We start from the raw sequence: 19,749 nt of genomic DNA on the forward strand, positions 1-19,749 counted from the left end.
GTACCTGTGAGAGAGTGGCAGGTGTTGTCCAACTGAAACAGCTGGACTGACCAATATTGACAATTTCTGAACAGGTGATTCCCAAGCCAAGGTTCTGTGGAAGACCTGAATGAGTCCAGCATCAGACTAAAGGAACTTTATACTGTTCAATTCTGAAAAAATCAGCATAATCAGCTTTGGAAGCTCATTCAAAGCTAAACCTTTTTTTTGTGCCACTCCACTCAGTGATGTGCAGCCTACAGCTCAGAGTGGAAGAAAAAGGAAAGCAGGTTCAGCCTCCTGATGAACAACCACCAGGCACATGCCTTCCTGAGGGAAGGATGAAAGAGGTGAAGACTCAGTGTCTCTCCATACCTCCCTTTTTCCAGAAAGCTACTTCCCAAGAACTCACTTGGCAAAAGAACACAAAGAAACAAATATAAAAACAAGATTAAGACAACAGTTAAACCTTTTGTGGCTCCTAACAGGAGTAGCCTCTTGGCCCAATTTTCAAAGTTAAAATGTTTTCTACAGTCAAGATTTACATGACAGGATAACCAGCATTTGTTATCTTTGTCCTAGTGTTTTCAGTATTTGAACCATTTGGTCAGTTTTAAAGCTATCTTTCATGAAAAGATCTGGTTAAGCATGAAGCTGTCCCATTTTTCCAAAATTATTATGAAAAAGGAGAGTTTATTAATGCACAGCAGAAGTTACAGAACAAACCTGACCTTTTTATTGAGGCAGGGCAGTCACTGAACCAAGCACAAGAAGCCAGAACTATTAGGTTTGTGTCTTACAATTTTTACCCAGATCATTCCCACCACCCCTAACAGCTTCAGGTGGTGATTTTCCCCAGTTATTTTTCACCCTTTAAAGACTTAGCCTCCACTTTAACAGGGACAAGCAGGTTAACGATTTTTCCTCTTTTTGTCCCTTTGGAAAGGAAACCTTCAAAGCAGGTTTGCTTTTTTAAGCTTTTGAATCCCACTCAGCACAGACAATGACATTAGTCTGTTTATTTTCATGTAACATTTAAAAATGAAGGCTGCAAGCATTCATGTAATTAAACTTACAAGCAACAAACACAGCAGCAAAATACTAAGAGGCCAATCAGTTAAATGTAACCAATCAGCAGCATCTATCACCTTCAGTTATTTAATTCAGCCTGTCAACAGAATGGAAACATCTTCCCAAATCATGTCCCAGAACGTGTGTCCTCCATTCTACCACTACCGTCCTTAAGATTCCTGTGAGGTGAACAGCATTTATCTTCACTGTCAGGAGCCATGTGCTATTTGCACCACTAGGAGACAGTGCTAATCGTGGTACAGAGTGCACAACAGACTCAGAATAAACTCACGGCACAGCTCTGTGCCTTCGGGTCTTAGACTTGCATCTTCAATACAGAAGCTCCCTTCGTCTTGCTTTTTCACCTTCTCCATTCCTGCCTTGCACCTCTATAGGCCTTCCTTTTGAAACAGCAATGATCTCCAAGGCCATTAGCAGTCCTATCACCATACTTTCATGCAAGGAAGTTTACAAAAGGTTTTTGGCCCTGAAGGGTGAAAGGTTTAAGCACAAATGTGCCCAGTTTGCCGTGGCTTTGTATGTTACTGTGTAACAGACTTTGCCTCACCTGGTGACCGTGAAGAGTATACACAAGTCTTCCTTCTAGCAAGTCCAGAATTTTAAGAGTTGAATCACTGGAAGCAGTAACCAGATACTTTCCAGAGGGGTGAAAGGAAAGGCTGTTGACCACAGCACTGTGCACTAAGGACAAAAAAAAAAAAGTATATCATAATCACTAAGACCAGTTTACATAAGAATAAAGCACAAGCACACGCCAATTTTCTGTCATAAATAGTAAGAGGAAAATTAGGGGGAAAAGGGGAAATCATAGGGGAAAAAAAATCCACCAAAAAATCCTTCAAAGCACTGAAGAAAGGTAGTACTCTACTGTAAAGACAGGCACTGGATTAGAAGGAAAAATGAAGCTTCACTAATTATTCTGGGACATTTAAAGCTACAAAACCTTTCAGTACAGGCCCAAAACATAACTAGAGGGTCAAGTGAGCTATAGATGTCAGAGAGATGGACATTTTAATATCATGGAGCTGCTGTTCTTGCTCCCAAATCATTCTGGAATAAAATCTGTATGGTAATACATTAAGGAGAGGACAAGAATTACAACGAAAGAGAAATTCAAAGTTGCCACTGCACAGGTTCATTTGTTTTGCCATTATACCTAGTGTTAGTTGAAGTAGAAGAAAAAGTTGGAGAGCAAACCAACAGCCTGAAAATTGTCCAGAATAAGCATTACTTCTTCAGACAGCCAATCTGTCCCACCAAGATTTTAAAACAAGTATGAATAGAGAACTATGAAGAGTGTGAACTCCAAAAAAACCCAAACTAAGCCTTCCTGCATGAAGTCTAGGAGTTATTTTGAAAAGAAAATGATTTAGGAAAAAAGTCAAACTACACTCAAGTTCACTGTAATATTAAACATACAATGTAGGGATTTTTTTTCCCCCTCCTAACTTTTACAAAGCTCTCTTTGAGTACATCTGAACACTTCTGAACAGACTTTCACCACTCTTCTGAGTATGTTCAATGAGAACACACAGTACTTCACATACGCACAGACTACCTGATATCACAGAACATTAAGACTATGCTCAAAGAGTGTTTTAACTCTGCAATTAGTCCTTCTCATACTATGTGCCCTCCAAAAGTTCTGTTATCTCAAACCTACTAACAATACATTCCCCCACTCCACCCCAACCAAGTTTATATTCCCCTTGAGAGTCTACTCTGCATTGCAAATCCAAACTGCGCGCTAGAAAATCTCAAACTACAACTTTAAAGACAGTAGAACCAAATACTCTTTGCAGATGTGGATCTGAAGCAGAAATCTGAAATAACTTCTCACAGTTGCAAATCAGAATACATCTGATTTGGATACTGTCAGGAACACTAGTTACCTCAACTTAAGTTCTGAGAACAGAAGTCCTTTTGACCTGGACTACTGAAAAACACAGAGTAAAACTACAACTCAACATGGGTATCTTCCAATCAGTTCTTATTGCTGAACCTTGCCTCTATCACTTAGCCAGATCTTCCTCTACCCACTCTAGCCCTGTATTATACATACTGAAGGAGAAAGTGTGTATAAGTTTTTCCTCTCAGAAAAGTGCTAAAGACATTTCTCCTTTGAAAGTGTTATTCCAAGTGATTTGTAACATTCCTTATCTGAATATAGACAGTAATGGAGTAAAGGCAAAGGTATTTTGTCAACTAAGGTAAGTCCTGAAAGGAATCTCACCAGAAACAGATGAGGTTAATGATATATCCTCCAAGTTCTAGACACTGAATAAAATATTTCCAGCCTCACCAAAGTCTTTTCATAACGGAAAGAAAACAGACTGTGCCCATGTAAAGCAGTCACAGCTTCTGTGCCCAAGGAGCTCTTGGCTGTCGTAAGCTCAGAGAACTTCATTCCTCTTGTGTCACAACAGCTCATACCTCCCAAAAGACCATTCACAACACCTCTTCAAAAACTTGCCAATGTGTCCTGCAACCTCATTTGCTTTCACAATGGAAACAAGTTCAGTGCAGCACAAGGTGTCATCTGCCAGTGACTGTTGCTACAAACCTAGCCCTTCTGCAGCCAAACCCTGTCCCAAGTCTGACAATCCTACTTTCATTTAATCAGTGCATGCAACAACTTTGCAGCTACCAACTAGAAGATAAATTAGGATGGGCTTGACACAGCTGAAGTCCCTAGTGACCAGAAAATCACCATTCAGTCCCATCTGAAGTATGCTCTTTTAAAGCAGCAATAAATAGGCTAGAGCTGTTTCCATAGATCTGCAACAGAGGTGCACCTCCCAGCTCTGCAAAGGGTAAAATTGTCAGGGGTGGGAGGGGGATGATGTGCTGTACAAAATAGTTAGCATCACACTGAAGACTGAATAAAGCATCTGTTCCTTCTCCTGTACACAAGAAGTGCCCAGAATATAATTTACTTTCCTAAAAACTCCACACACCATACAAAATTTCTGCAGTCTACTCTCTACTTTCAGCTTTCATTTGTGAATGTCACGGCTGGAACAAGTCCTGGCAACAAAAGCAACACTGGTGAAAAAGAGCAATCAGCTTTGGAAAACAAGCCAACTTGAATACGCAAGAGTCTGTGGCAGGGCCACTTATCAATATAACTCCTCAATGCAACTCAATCTTTAAAATGGATCGCCTTGAAATCAGGCAGCCTAATCAGGTAGTGAAGGCAGAGGTGCCACCTAGTGGGGCTGAGACAGCAGCTTCACACAGGAGAGCCACAAAACTAAACCCTATTTAGTCAAAACCTGTGCATCCAAACCTCAGAAGGGACAAACATCTCCAGAACATGTTACAAATACATCAAGTTGGTGGCCAGAGAGGGATGATGCAACTGCATACATCTAGCATTACAATTTTAGCTTCCTTTGGCTTTTCTGGCTATTTCTTTTAACACTCAATTATGGGATTTATAGAGTTAGAGTTATAGAAAGCTGTTAAATATAACCGTCATAACAGGAAAAGACTGCTTCAATAGCAATGGTGACAGACTAAAATGTCATTTCAGCAAGGGTGGGATAGAGGGGAAATGTGCAACTCAAAGACAAAAAATAAACTTGGCAGCCAAACATAACACACATCAGATTCAGACAATTTAATAGCAGTAAGTGGAAAGCAGAAAAGACATGAGTTTGAAGCCAAGTTATGAGGTGGCTGGAAAAACACATCTTGCCACTGTTTAAGAGTGATAAAGTAGGTTAAAGGACAACCTGACACAGCTGAAGTATTTAAACACACTACCTATTTTAGCAACAAGACTTCAGAAAGGCTTTTCCAAGTTTCAAGATGAGTCACAAATTGGCAATACTTATTACATAAAGAATCACACTGCAGCATTCATCACTGTAACAGCACCAGCTCAATACTAATGAATTGGAACAACAGTCAGCAAAAGGCTTGATTTTATTAGATTTTGTGAACAATGAGACAACTGGGAGGGATTGTTGGTCCATACAAAAAAACAGTTTAAAAAAAATCTCATTATATGAGAGTTCAAAGAGCTCAGGCAGTCTACAGTTGAAAAAAATCAGCTCAATGCAAAACTTGACGACCTAGAACACACTGAAAGGATAACCCCACAAAACCAGGAATAAAATAATGCAGGAAGTTAATGTTGGATATATTCTTCTTTCCTCTACAAGAGAAAAACTGTTCCAAGGACAGCAGCACCATCATCAGTGCTTAATAGTAAGACCAGGTGATCCCAGTAGTGCTTCCAACTGTATACAAAGAGCAAATCAACAGCCCTCTACATACAGCAGTATTAGAAAAGCTGAAGTTTGCAGACTGTTTCTACTCCACAGCAGCTTCTTTTGGAGAAACTTTTATGTACCTTTATATACAACTCCAAAAGATTTTCATCATCTTAATCTTCTCTGCAGACAAGCTGCATTTGCCTCAAGAAAGTAACTCTCACTGCTCTTATGTACCAGAAGAGGTCTAGTCTTTCACAGGTTGCTGTGAAGGAAGACAAAACAAAGAACTCTGCTCCTTAAACATCATTATGCTTCCTTTGGCTTGCTGTATCAAGGGAAACCAGAAGAACTTGGGTCGGAGCCTGCAAGATTCTTTCTGCTCAAGAATGGTGACCATGAGCCAAGTGGCATGGCACAAAACAGCTACACAGACCTGCAGCGTGGGACAGTGTCAGCATCGGGACTTTTTTGCTCTTTGAGGGGACGCATAGGGCAGAAACATTAGAATAGAAGTGTTTCTCACCCATATGAGAACTGGTCAGAGCTAACACAAAACAAAGCATGATATCTGGTGAAAAAAAAAAGCTTCCACTAGCAGCCCTAACCTGGTACCTTTCTGAAAAAGCAGCAGGTGATAAAGAAACAGTCCTTGCAATTCAGAGCAATTCATATCAATATGTGGAAAGGTCTAGCTTTTCCAAGATCTTCACTTGCCTTGATAATGTTGAAGTAGTCTATTCATCCTGATGTCCCACACCTTCACTGTCTTATCTGTGCCAGCTGCAGCAATACACGTACTGCTGGGATGAAAATCCACGTGATTGACAGACCTGTCAATTGCAGGCAAGTCCAATTGGTTACATTCAACCCTTGCTAAAGATCACAGAGGGCTTTTCAAGAAAGGAAGCTACATCATGGTGCATTAACAGGAAGTGATAACCTGAAATTTCTCTTAAAACCTTTGTAGCCTCAAGTAGACAGCAGGGTTGTATCTAAGGATATCATCTCCAGTGTCTTGCATTACAGGTGTAGGAGCTGTAAGTATGAACCTCCTGGAATCTGATGAATGCAATTGTCACAACAACAATTTCAAGTGTCCCTTTAATGTTTGCATAATATATGTTTTCTATTAAGATTTCCAGAGCAGTGTGCACAGGACTGAACAGATAGGTTTTATTTTATTATACTTAACTAATTGTAAGATAGTACTGAATTTGTGCCAGAAATTACATATTGCCACTTGGAGGGCAACAAGACTGAGATCAAATCCTTTCTGAACCTGTGCACGATCAATTTTGATTTTGAACACACGAGCACAATAGAATCTTCAGAACCTTCAGTGAAGAGCACCTTGTAAGTCCTCACCCAATCCACAGAAGAAAATGGATACAATTAATTATCCTTTGAGCACTCTTGTTACAAATGCTCAGAAAGCTGAGATAGTTCAATAGGTTTAGACAAGCTAGAGTAAAAAAAATGCAGTTTGAATTTGTCTTAATATCACTGTGCATTACTGGGGAAGAAGGAAACTTTGTGCTTAAAAATTGAAGGCAGCAAGAAACTAGGGAGATTCCAGTCTCAGTTCTCCAAGAACTGGTTTTTTGTTTCCGGACAAACTACCTTTTAGCGTGGCTCAGCAGATGGTTTACAGAATGCAAAGTGGAGTTTGTAACCTTATTTAAGAAACTGAGGATGAAACAAAACATGCAGGTACTAATCTCTAAGTACATTTTTTCTCTTTTCATCTACTTCAACTCAGAGTACAATAAAACAGAAGTTAGTAGTAGTTAAAATGTTAAGCATCTCCGAGGGAAAAAAAGCATAAAGAAATTAAGGCTTGAGATGCTGAACAATTATCAAAATATAACCTTCAAGGTTACAAGCTGGAGAAGTCATAGAGAGGTCAAAACAGCTCTAGAAGCTATTTCTGCATCTCTTCCTTGGCTGGCTGCTAAAGGCTTTTTAAGACATAGAAATGATTGACAAGGCAAAGACCCCTGCCTGCTGTCACAAACCCAGGTGTACATCTGCCTGGCATCCCCATTTCAGAACTCACAAGGCCAGTTCTGTTGCACTGCCAGCTACTCACCCGCCATGCTCACAGAAGGAGTGTATGCACTCTCTGCTGGTCTTATCCCACAGCTTGATGGTTTTGTCATCACTGGATGACACTATCAGTTGTCCATCAGGAGAAAATCTAAGATAAGAGTTACAGCAATTAAGAAACACCCCCAAACAAAAGGTGTGCATGGTCATTTGGACTGGGGCAGCCACCAAGGTATGCTGGTAAACACCCGAATCTTGAAAAAGCCACACTAGCATCAGTGAGACTACAAATCCATATACTGAAGGGGAAAAAAGGCAAGCTCCAAGTCCCCAAACTATGCATAATTCCATAAGCACACAAAATAACCCTCAACAAAGACCTGAGTCTGACTTACGGTCTCCTGTCCTGCTTGTTTCAGTTTCAATGCATTTCAAGTTGTTTCTCTACTCTGATTCAAAACAATTCCTACCTTTGCCATAAGCACATAGAGCAATGCAATTACTCCCCAAGTAACAGCTGCAGAAGCTTCATCGTTTGAGTGCCTTTGAAAACTGTATTAAGCAATCTCAAAAATGCCATACCCAAGACAGTTCACTCTCTCTCTTCAGAGGTATGCACTTCACAGGATTACAATCTAAGTCACTAACTAGAAATCACCATCACATATACTGGAAAAACAGTCTTTCTGCTCTGCTGTGGCCATCTATAGCAGAGCCAGCCACTGACACCACCACATTCAAAAATTGTAATGACTTGTCACCTACAGAAGGTTCTATCCTAAATGCAAATATATGTAAACACTCCTCAGAACAACAGAGATGAACAAATGGAAAACACATCTGAGAATTATCAGGAAATACTGTTTTTATTATGGCAGAACTTTCAACATATTGGAAGAAGCACAAGTGATAGCTTTCAACTAGAGATGTGACAAGTCAAAAAGCAACTAAGATGAAATAATGCATGTCTCTCATTTTGCTTCTGTTACCAACTTTGAGACGTGGAGTCTCCATACGAGGTAAAAGCAAAATAAACCACTAAGCAGGAAAGACTCTGCTTGACAAAGATCACTGAAGCAACACAAGGTGGGGCCACAATCCTTATCCTAAGAGATCCCTCTGCAGGTTAGCAATATATTTCAGCCACCTCAGACACTTGAATCATCTTGAATAGAAACGTGTTACACAGAACACCGAAACAGGCTGCCCAGGGGGGTTGTGGCATCTCCCTCTCCGGAGATATTCTAAACCTGCCTAGGCACGTTCCTGTATGATCTGGTCTAGGTGATCCTGCTCTGGCAGCAGGGTTGGACTGGATGATCTTTTGGGGGCCCTTCCAGCCCCTGACACACTGCAATTCTGTGAAGACCATGACACTCAGCCCTGTGCTTCATGGGATACATGCTCACCTCTAGCTGGCAGAAAGCTGCACTTACCTGGCACAGCGAACCCAGTTTGTGTGTTGACTAAGTGAGAAGAGAAACTTCTGCCTGTGAACTGCCCACACTTTGACTGTTTTGTCATCAGAAGCTGTAAGTAAGGACTGGCCATCACTGGAGAAATGAACGCTTCTTACAGTTGCTGTGTGAGCCTTGAACACAGTAGATTCTCCTTTGCTACAGAGAAGAAAAGAGCACTTTAAAACTGCACAACAGGGCAGCAAAGATATTGTGTACCTGAAAACACAAACTCTGGATTCTGAGCAGCGTTAGTAGCCACCACTTCTACAGGAACTGCATGTGCTTACACTAGAAAGAAAACGTTTATCAACCCCAAACTCATGTTTGATGAGCTGTACAAAACACACAGCTAAAACAAGTTGTTCCAGTTCAATACGAGAGTCAAATCCACAGGAAACAACCCCCATGCTTCCTATGAAGGGGCAACAATACTATTGTTAATTTGCACAACCACGTCAAACAACATTTATGGAAACCAGAAGATGATGATGACAGCATTCTGTCCTGGTTACCAGGTCCTTTGCTGGAAGGTAGGTGAGGAAGGAAGTGTTCTATTCAGACAGGGCCTCACAGTCAAGGACCTTGCAACTGTTCCTGTAAGGGCCCATACTCCATGCAGCATCATACAAGAAGCAACAACTGAACTCAGCATGTCCAACTGCTTGACAGCTTTGAGCAAACTACCATTTAACTCAAGCCACACAAGACAAAAGATAAGGTTTTGCTATTCTGCTTTACTCAGCATTTCTTTGACAAGTGTTAATACCTTAAAGCAACTAAATCCTCTATACAAAATTTTGTAATTAGGGTACAGTACTGAGAAGGAATTTTTGTTAATCATACATAAGCTCACAAAAAAATACACAATGCAAAGTTGTCCTGTCTTAGTAACATACAATCATTTATCATCAGTGGAACACAGAGTTACTTGGTTTAGACCAAGAAATTAAAGATACTAAAGCATTTTGTAGATTACAGTAAGCATACAAGCCAGTAACTTCCACATTACTCACAGAACAGGTACTCCATCACTAAGTCTCATCTTGTGTTTCAGCACCTTGCTTAACACTGCCAGAGAAGCAAGGCAAGATCAGTTTGCTAGAAGGAAAGAATCTGGGGGGGAAAGGGGAAGAAAATTCCAACAGCTCACCAGTGGTGTGCTACATTAGTAACTTGCTATATTAGGACAGGAAGTCGACACTGACTTTAATAAGCTTTGCAAAGGACTTTAGTTTTGTTTCCAGTGCAATTTCAAGACCAAACTACCTCCCTTTTCTCTAGAGTTGTCACACAAAATGGTTCTTCTTTCCCTCAAACAGATCTCAGCCCCATAGATTGAGAACTGCTTTCATGAAGCAAGGAGAAAAACCAACCCATAATTAAAAGACAGAAGGGAATAGATACTTACATACTGGGAATCCACAAACGGACTGTTTTGTCTCTAGAGCCTGAAGCTACCAGGTGACCAGAAGGTGAAAACTGAACAGACAGCACCGCATCTTCATGGCCCAGAAAGCGATAAGCTCTCATCTGAGGCTTCATATTCCAGATCATCAGGCACGAGTCCATTGAGCCACTTGCTGAAATAAAAATGAAAAAACAAAACCACATAAAACCAAATTTGCCTTAGCACTTCTCTAATTTCACTGAAACTACATTTCACGCTGTTCACCATCACAGCTTCCAGCAATCTCAAGTACGTTCTCCTTGAAGCTTCACCTATGTATTCCATACTGTGCATTTAATCACTAACTCAAAACAAAGCCTGTCATGCACTGACAATTTACTTCCAAGAGTCAGGTAATGCAACAGCTGCAGAGACAAAAGCCAAGCAAGTTGCAAAAGATCTTTCAAACACACAGAAGGTCTGTGAATGCAGGCTCTCTCGTTCCTTTTTAAGACAAGAAGCAAAGGCAGTTACCAGCTGCAGCAGGTTAAATATTAAGAAACAGGCTACCGGCTAAGCAGAGAAGCCCTGAGTTGGTGACTTAAAGGCAATCCGGTATGTCTCCCTCCAACGCCTCTCCATTGTTGTAAAACATATGTCCTTCTATTTCAGTCATTTCAACACCAAAATGTCACCTCTCCTTTTGCTATTGATATGGGATTAACATATGCCCATTCCTAACAAGATCATTCATTAGGCATGGCCCCTAAGGGGAAACAAGAACCTTTCAGTATTTGTGTGTTCGGTTGTTGGCTCTGTTTAGCTTTGTATTTCGGGCAGGAAACACCTTTCTCTTTAGGAATACTAAAATTCAAAGATGGACAACTATGTAAGAGTTGATTGAGTGCACAACCTATAATCAAGAGATCTGAATGTTAATTGTCACTAAGTCACTGTTGAGCAAGGATATTAAGTTGCAATACCACAGCTTCCCCATGACTGATGCTAAAGGAAAATACTGCTGACATCTCAATATGATACTGCTTACATGTGATTTAGTGGCAATAATAATTGTTCTTACTGGAGTAGGCAATCACTCTAACAATAAAAAGATTTGAGTCTTCCGAGTTTGATTGTTTTATTGAGGGACTGAGGGCAGAATAGGGAAGCAGAAACTTTGAGGGCTCATAAGAGTCAATTATATATAACATAGGATCCAACAGTACCTAAAAAAGACAAGTACTTCCTTGAAATTATTTTCTTTCCTACCTGATCTCATCTACTAAAAAAATCAAGGTCAACTATTTCAGTCTAGAAGCAGGCAGCAAGTCCCCCATACAACTTCAGAAAGACCACCGAGAAGCAATGTCAAATTACCTTCAGGGCACTCTTGATGAACAGACCTGCACTGACTGGATACATCTTTAAGGATACACAAACAGAAGCAGGGACAACAGAGTGAACCCCAGCTCTGGAGCTGAAGATGCAGGAGGTGGAAAAGATAGTAGCTAACAATAAACAGAACAGCAGGGAGAGATGAATTTGATTCATTTTCATTTCCTTGCAGCTTCCAGAGTGTTGTGCAGGTTGCAAGATCCAGAACAGAATTATTCCCTGGTAGACTACTGCACTTCTATTTACTCAAACTATCATTTCTGCTTTATACTCTGTGCAAGCCAAAGCAATGTCCATCACACCACTGAACAGTGACTTCACCAAGAGCCAAAACCCCTCCTGGTTCTTCCTTAATGCAACAACAATAGGTTACTGAATAGCAACTTCAATACAAGCCTAGCATAACCACAGGCAACGTCTAAAGGGGAGAAACAGAAAACTGAGAGAAAAAGGTAACGTTTACCTTGTGTTGACTGTGTGACAAAGCCAGGTGTGAGAAATAATAGGCAACAGAAGAAGCCCCTAAATCTCTAGCAGGACAGGACACACGCAATCTACCATCTCTATAGTTCGACAAGATTTTCCCCAAAGCACATAGAAATATTCATCCTGGAACTCTCAAAAATTATCATCGTCACAAAAAACAACTCCTTTGCTCTTGTGGAGCTCCATACCTCCATTGCTCCTCCCATTTAACTAAAGCAGAGAAGCTCTTTATCATCTGGCCATCAAAAGAGAGAGACAATTTACCCAATTGTTTCTTATTGAGACTGAAGTCCACACTAGTGACAGCATCTTTGTGGCCTCTGAAGTGTCTCTCCAGGGATGGATCTTCCTAGAAGATAACAACATTCACACGCTACAGATTAAGTTTTATCTTCACACAAGAACACCGTTTTATTTCTACCACAAGCAAACCAAGCCACACATTCATCCCACAACAGCCAGACAGAGATAAGAACACCACACAACACAAAACACACATTTCACTGTCTATCAATAAATTATCCATGCTGATAACCCCCTTGGACCTCAGGTGACTTAAACGAATCATTCATGCAATTTTACAACCTATTGCTGCTGTAGAGCCCCCAAGGCTGACTTTGGAATGGACCAGCTACTTCAGTGACCATCTGAGCAGGCAGTCAAGCTCAGCTCTGACAGCTGCTCATCTCAAACCAGGTGTAGCCAAGAGACCACTGTTTGCACAGAAGGAACAAACTTACAAGACTAACACATCTGTTGAAACTGACAGACAGAATCAGAACTGCACCTGAGGAACACAGCATGTCCCTACACAACACCTTGCTGAAAATGACCAACTAAACCTGAGGTTGCAAAAAAAAACCAAACCACACACCACCAAAAAAACCAAGAAAACCACTGTGAGAAGCATTATGAGAGGTTTCAAGGCTTGAGAATTGTTCAGCCTTCAGGAGAGACTGATCAGCCCTGCCCTTAAACACACAGCCTCCACTTCCATAGCAACTACAACACCAGAGCTTGACCGCAGCCCCAACCAGCTCCAACAAGCACCCAACCTCAGAACAGGGCTGACCTCCTGAGAGCACCTGAGTCTCCAGATCCTGAAGTCCCCACCATCTGTACCAGCACCTCCTCCTCTGCCAGGTAAACGTATCCCCACAAGATGCAGGGCCACCCCCATCAAGCTTCAGCAGCATTAAGCTCCCCCAGTCCCTCTCAGCGCCTGCTGTATGATGTCACCCCACAACTTAAGCTCAAGTAAGCTGCTGCCGCAAAGCCCAACCCCCGCAGCACTAAGCCTTTCCTAAACCCAGAAGTGCCTCTCGCCACCACCCCTGCCCCAGAGCTCCTTCCCTGCTCAGCCCCAGCCACCCCCGTCCCGGCAGCAGCTCTGCCGTTCCCCCTCGCCCGAAGCACCAGCCGCTCCCGCTTCCCCAGCCCTGCGCCGCACCCCAGCACCGGGCCAGCAGCCTACCGCCACCCCAGGCGCAGGGCCCCAGACACCACCTCCGCTGCAGTGCCAGGGCCTTCCAACACCCCGCCAGGCTCCGGAGGAGCCTTCCTCTCAGCATGCCCCCCAAATGCCCGGACTGCCCCGACCTGACCCCAGCAGCCCTCCCGACCTTTCCCTCCCTCCGTGACACTAACCCCCAGGACGCGACAGACCCTGCCTCGGCACCTTCCTTCCGGCCTTCCCCTCTCGGTTCACCCCCAGCGGCACTGAGCCCTCAAGCCGCAGCAGGCCCCGGCCCCGCCGCCCCCTCACCAGACACCCAGCAGCCATGACGCCTCCCGCGCATGGCCGTTCAGCTGCCCGGCACGGCCACTTCGCTGCTCCGCACAGCCGTTTAATTCCCGCGCCTCTCGTAGCAACGGGGCCGCCCCTAAAGGGGCCGCGGCGCCGCTCCGGAAGGGGCGGCCGCTACTGCCGCCCGGGGACGTGTGGGAGGAACCCGGTGCAGCCAGGAGCCTCCCTTCCTGCTGCCCCTGCCAGTCTGCCCTGAACGCCCGCGTAGTATGAAGCCTACTGCCAAAGGAACCGCTCCGTTACTCGGCGTGCGAGGCCAGCCGAGAGAAATGTGCTAGGTGCTAACTTAGAAACCGAGCCCCCAGCAATAGGCTAGGTTAGACAGGGTACAAATAAAAAGGGAACTACAGTTCTTGTAAATAAGCTACAATGAGGCATTACCTGCAAAGGCTGCCACAATTTCAACGTCTTTAGATACTGCTCTTCATTATTATGTCTTATTCGTGGTTATTTTAGCCCTTGAGGTCATCCCATCCTTTAGTCATAGGGACCTCCCATTTTTCCTACCATGGTTTCAGGCCAGTTCATTGTATGCTTATTCAGCCAAGAAGTATTTAACTTTGTCCTTCCAACATCTGATAGGGATGAGATGATGAAGGTGCAGGTCCTCTGTGGTTTCTACAGAAATGCATCACTGTTGTTGCAGTAATGTGAACGAAAGATCACAAACTCTGAATCAGTGCACTAAATGCAGAGGGGTGAATAACAGCTCTGAGGGTTGATTTGCAGGTGCACTAGAGCGTTAAGAATTGTCTCTTACACTAAAAAATACCTCAAGATAAAGAGTGCACAGCATTTCTGAATCAGTTACTCTTCTTGCTGCCCTCTACCACTTCTCCATTGCTATGAGCTCACCAATACACTTTAATTTTGTTGCAAATGGGACTTCAGCATCTTTCTTCCACATACTCTAAAATACCATTATTTCAGGCAATTGTGCAATTTCACCATCTAAGATACATTAACTCTCTATTTATGTCTCTAGTGTATCAGCCTGATGATTGATGTTTATCAAAGACTACACCCAGATCTATAAGGAGAAAAGTCAGATGTATTGCATCATCAGTTGCATTATCACACAACTGGTAACACTGTGCTTTGGAGCCATTTGACTCTGACTGCTCCTTACACACTGTGGGGTTGCTGTAATGATTCAGCATTGGGCTGCAGTGTTTACCACAAAAGAGAAAAGTTGTTTTGACCTGTTTGTTGTTCTGTAACTCCACTGTATATCTCATTCTCTCCCTTCCATCTGCCAAGTACTTATATCTGAAGGCCTAGGAAGGTATGCAAAGGACCCTAAATTTGTTTCAGCTACAAAACATGAGATTGCTGATGCCTGTGACATGACTATTGATGAGATGGAAAGTGCAGCAAGTAATCTTCTCAATGGAAATATCAGCAATGGGACCAGTGGGGATATGTTTCCCATTTTAAGCAGACAAGATTATGAACTTCAAGATTTTGGTCCTGGCTACAGTGATGAAGAACCAGAAGCAGGACATTATGAAGAAGACTTAGCTGATGAAATGATATGCATTACAAGTTTATAGTATTTAGCAAGGAAAATGATTCTAATAACAGAAAAAGTGCCTCATAGTTTAAAGATGGTAGGCACTAGCTGGAGTGAATAACCAATCAAGTTTTGTACCTGTGATGTCGCACCTCAAGGAAGCCATAACTCATAAATTACCTGCATGTTGCCGAATGTGGTCAGAGCTGCAGCACATCGGTCGAGGCCTCTCCCGCAGAGTCTTCAGTTCCTCTGTAGGAATGAGGTTAGTTTGAAACCAGGCAGGTTGTGACAATCATTTTTTTTGAGGGCCAGAGTGAGAATCTGAGGTGTAGTATCCTGCCTGTCTTTCAATCTTGTGCTGCTGTCTTTTGTGGTAGAGCAGGATTGTGTCAGTGAAAACCTCTGTATAAATCTGGTACAAAATTGTGCAGAAAGAGCAGCATGAGAAGAGTGATGACAACCAATGATGTCATTACCTCAGCACTCAAGAGCATATCAGTTACCTGTTGCATATCCATTCTAATGATTTCAAACTTGCCTCCTGAATTCCTTTCTTTACGCTCTTCTGAAGTACAGTTTGTCATGCTCTACCTGTTAGAGATCACTGCAAAAAGAAGTTATATAAAGAATAATCTGTCATATGTAACAGCAGTTTACATAGGGAAATATCATTCAGGTAGTCTGTTTTATGACTATCACGTTAAGGGCAAAATACACTGGAATAATTGCATTCTTACTAAATGCACTTGCAACCAGGTTATAGTAGAGTTAGGTAAGATAGTTTGTTAAAAACTCTATAGTAGAAATTACTGTAAATGAATTGTAATATACAATGATTTGTATTTGTAAAGAGATGTTCTATATTTTGTAACTATTGTACCGTAATTGAACTGCAGCAATATTTATGGACCCCAATTATTGTTAAGTCTCCACAGAATTCCAGATAGAAGTATTTTTACTTGGAATATATAGATCTATAGCGTAAATATTTAACTAGAGCCACCTCTCGCCCTCTGGCACCCACACGTCTCCGTGGCCAGACCTCAGCTCCGCATCTCTGCGAGACCAGCACTGCGAAGGCCACCATCTCCTGGAGCACTGGAGCCTGCCCCGGCACAGCACCGCCGCGCAGGTGACGGCAGCCACCCCGCAGAGCAGGGCTGCACATCCCGCCCCGCTCCGCCGGACACGGCAGCAAATACTGTGCTTGCTGCCAACGCGTTCGTAATGCACACTGCCAGCAGCCCTCTCCTGCACATCTCAATACCCCTGGCTCCAAGCAATGGAAAACCTTTTCCACTTGTGTCTGCATTTTTCAGCTTTCCCCACTTTTTTGAATGAAAAAAGCCACCTGCACTTGCAGTCAGCGTGCGGAGGAGCTGCTTCAGATCAGCGCTGAGGCGGCTGAGCAGCCCTGCTCTAAGGAACGGACTTTGTGTTCCCCGAGAGCTGCTGAAGCCCCTCCTTTTGTCCCCGGTTCCGGCATTAAAGTCCCGGGGAAGCGTCCCTTCCCCTGCCCCTCCGCAGCCATTCCCATAGCCGCCACCGCGGGGCGCCAAAAACCCGCGCAGCGCTGCACGGCCGCGCCACAAAATGGCTCCGCCGGGGCCGCCCGGGGCTGCGCCCTTCTGCCGTGATCCATGCCACTGGACGGGGTAGCTCAGAGCCCCGTCCAGCCTGGCCTTGGAACACCTCCGGGGATGAGCCACCTACAGCTTCTCCGGGCGATGTTTCTGTGCCACCCCAATCTGAAGATATCCAGTCTAAACCTGCCTGCTTGTGCTTTAAACCCAGTGCCCCGTATCTTACCGCTACAGGACCTGGTAAAAAGCCTCCGTATCTTACCGCTACAGGACCTGGTAAAAAGCCTCCATCACTCAACCCTGCTTTGTATATGGAAAGGCCACAGTAAGGACTCTCCAGACCTCCTGGCTGAACATTCCCAACTCATCCAGCCTCTCAAGATGTTGGCTTGTACTACTCCCAGCATGGACCCCTGAGGAACACTGCTTCTGATATCCTCTTGGATTTTGAGCCACTGACTATAGAAGTGGGGAACCTCTGGATGCTAAGCCCACGGCAGGGCCCTTTTCCCTATGGATGCAGGCACACAGAAACAAAGATGACAGAAAGAAAGTAAGTCCCTGGGGAAGGACTCTTCAACACCAGTCACTACCTCATCTCTCCTTGTGGTCTCCAGTCCCCATGCTTTCACCACTGTACATTCAACCCTTCCCATTCCTTTGGCAAGGCAGAGGGTGGCACATGGAATCCTTGCTTCTTATTTACCTTGTCTATGCTAGCAAGGGCGCCTCTGAGGGCTGCAATCCCTCTGGGGGAGTATCTGTATTGGTAAAAATGACATGACAGTGAAGTTTAATTACTTCTTTTATATATATATATATATATATATATATATAAAATAAAATGAAGGTGTGGTATTTCCTTGCCACACTCCCCTGGCTATTCTCGCTTCCCCCTGGGGCTTGTGCACCCACTTTGGAGTCCAGTGGCTTGGAAAGGTGGGGTAAGGAGCACCCTACACATCCTCTGTGAAAAAACATGTTGCAAACCCAGACATTTGTAGCACCTGGCTGAGTAGCTATCATTTCCCCAGGTCTGGGTTAATGCTTTAGAAAGAATGACTCCTCACATGCACTAAGATCTGTCCTGCATCTGGAGAAGCTCCCTAGGAGCAAGCTCAACTTTCAAGAAGGCTATGAATATTCCTGCCAAGCAATGGCAAAGGATTTCCCTTATTGAAACACATTGCAGCAATCTTTTGTGTGACATGAACCCTTCTAATGGCAGCAGGTTCAATGCAAAAAAACTGTGCACCCAGGATCTAAGCTCCTGCTTCTTTCCTTCTCACAGCCCAGTGTGAGGCAAGCTGGCTGCACATTTTGTGAGCTCTACAGGAGAGGAGGCTGTTTCTAAGATGACAGAGACCCAGCAGACAGCCACATGCTCAGAGCAACCCCCGAGCTCACTTTGTTAGCAAGTCTGTTCTAAGCATTGGCTATGTTTGGAAGTTCTACTGAAAGCAGGCTTGCTGCTATTGTGCCAGTGAACAAAGAGCTTGTGGACAGAGAAAGATTCACCAGCAGCAGGATGAGGGTGCAGCACAAATAACACTGTACAGTATTTCCTCTGCAGAGTGGTTTCTGTCTAAGCATTCCTTCTAAAATCCAGCAACAGAGTTTTCATACTGCATTAAGTGCTGGAAAATGGAAGGCGCAGGGAGAGAGTTTTCACTATCTAGTTTCAGACTTTTGCAAATGGATGTTAATCCTCTACCCAAAAGACAGATTCAACTATCAAGCCAGTTCCTAATACATTCTGACCCTTGAAAAGTGGTCATATTCAGTTCTTGGCTTTCACTTTAATCTGCAGAAAATTCCCAGGAATTTTGGCTTGCTCCAAGGGGTAAAACTCACCAAGTGTTCAAACAAGTCAAGGAACAGCAAGCAATGTGCAGCTGCTGGCTGCAGGGCAAACGCTTTGGGGTGGAGAGCCAGGATGAAGTGGTCATAGCCACATCTCCCATCTCTGCCTTCCAAAAGCAACTTGTTCAGTTTTCTCCTGCAAAAGCAGAAAAAGGAGGAAAGGATCTGTTTTGTCACAGCAAGATGGACACGCTCAGAAAAGAGAGGTACTACAGCTGCAGTGAGTGTGAAATGCGCTGCTTTGAGTCATCCTTAAGTGCTGGAGAAGCCACTGACCCTGCAGCACCTCAGACCTTCTCAGAATTTATTTCCCACAAGTCATCCAGCCCTACATTTCTCGGTCAGGTTTGCTTTCTCTTGGACAGCAGATGCATTCCTCTGCCTTTCAGCTCAATGCCAGGTCTGCACTGTGCCTGACAGATAAACCAAGCCTTATCAAGACTATGAACATTCTTGTCTATCACTGTACCTTGACCTGTTGTATGAGATCTCTTTTATCAACTCCTGCAGATACAGGAAGCAGCTGAAACGCAGGCTCTGGGGGAGGGACAGCATATGAGACATTTCAAAAATAGAAAGATCAGAAAGGTTAGGCTTGAACCGAGTGACGCAGAGAAATCCCATAGCCCCTGCCAGAAGGATGAGCAATACAAACAGTGGATGCCTGTATGTGAAGTAGACATTTCTTCCCCATCACAGCAGAGGAATGTGTTTTAAGTAGCAGTCTTTTTGGCCTTCTGTTTTGTTTACTCTTCCAAGGAGAAAACCAAAAGTGACATCATATCCAGCTTTATGGAAGCACAGAAGGAAGCATCTGGGAAGAGGAGACAGAACAAAGAATCACAGATTGATCTGTCTTGGAAGGGACCTTGCAGATCATCTAATTCCAAGCTCTCTTCCATGGGCCAGTCA

General features: G+C 43.5%; 1 protein-coding gene across 4 annotated transcripts in view; it reads right to left on the reverse strand.

Annotated features, from left to right (window-relative positions):
- POC1A (POC1 centriolar protein A) overlaps nucleotides 1-19,749 on the reverse strand; it is a 78,018-nt gene that overhangs the window by 38,174 nt on the left and 20,095 nt on the right. The window contains exons 3-10 of one of the 4 annotated variants that reach the window (XM_064156585.1): nucleotides 15,895-15,995; nucleotides 15,569-15,803; nucleotides 12,333-12,417; nucleotides 10,209-10,380; nucleotides 8,777-8,956; nucleotides 7,384-7,491; nucleotides 6,009-6,124; nucleotides 1,619-1,752 (exon numbers count right to left, since the gene is read on the reverse strand). In XM_064156585.1, coding sequence (XP_064012655.1) covers nucleotides 1,619-1,752; nucleotides 6,009-6,124; nucleotides 7,384-7,491; nucleotides 8,777-8,956; nucleotides 10,209-10,380; nucleotides 12,333-12,417; nucleotides 15,569-15,574 — 801 coding nt within the window. In that variant the 5' untranslated portion in view covers nucleotides 15,575-15,803; nucleotides 15,895-15,995. Of the gene's footprint in view, nucleotides 1-1,618; nucleotides 1,753-6,008; nucleotides 6,125-7,383; nucleotides 7,492-8,776; nucleotides 8,957-10,208; nucleotides 10,381-12,332; nucleotides 12,418-13,715; nucleotides 13,736-13,833; nucleotides 13,971-15,568; nucleotides 15,804-15,894; nucleotides 15,996-19,749 lie in introns of those variants that run through there. The other 3 variants (XM_064156587.1, XM_064156584.1, XM_064156586.1) reach the window with 3 other exon arrangements.

This window comes from Pogoniulus pusillus, chromosome 16 (assembly GCF_015220805.1).
Source record: "Pogoniulus pusillus isolate bPogPus1 chromosome 16, bPogPus1.pri, whole genome shotgun sequence".
In the NCBI taxonomy this organism is placed as follows: Eukaryota; Metazoa; Chordata; class Aves; order Piciformes; family Lybiidae; genus Pogoniulus; species Pogoniulus pusillus.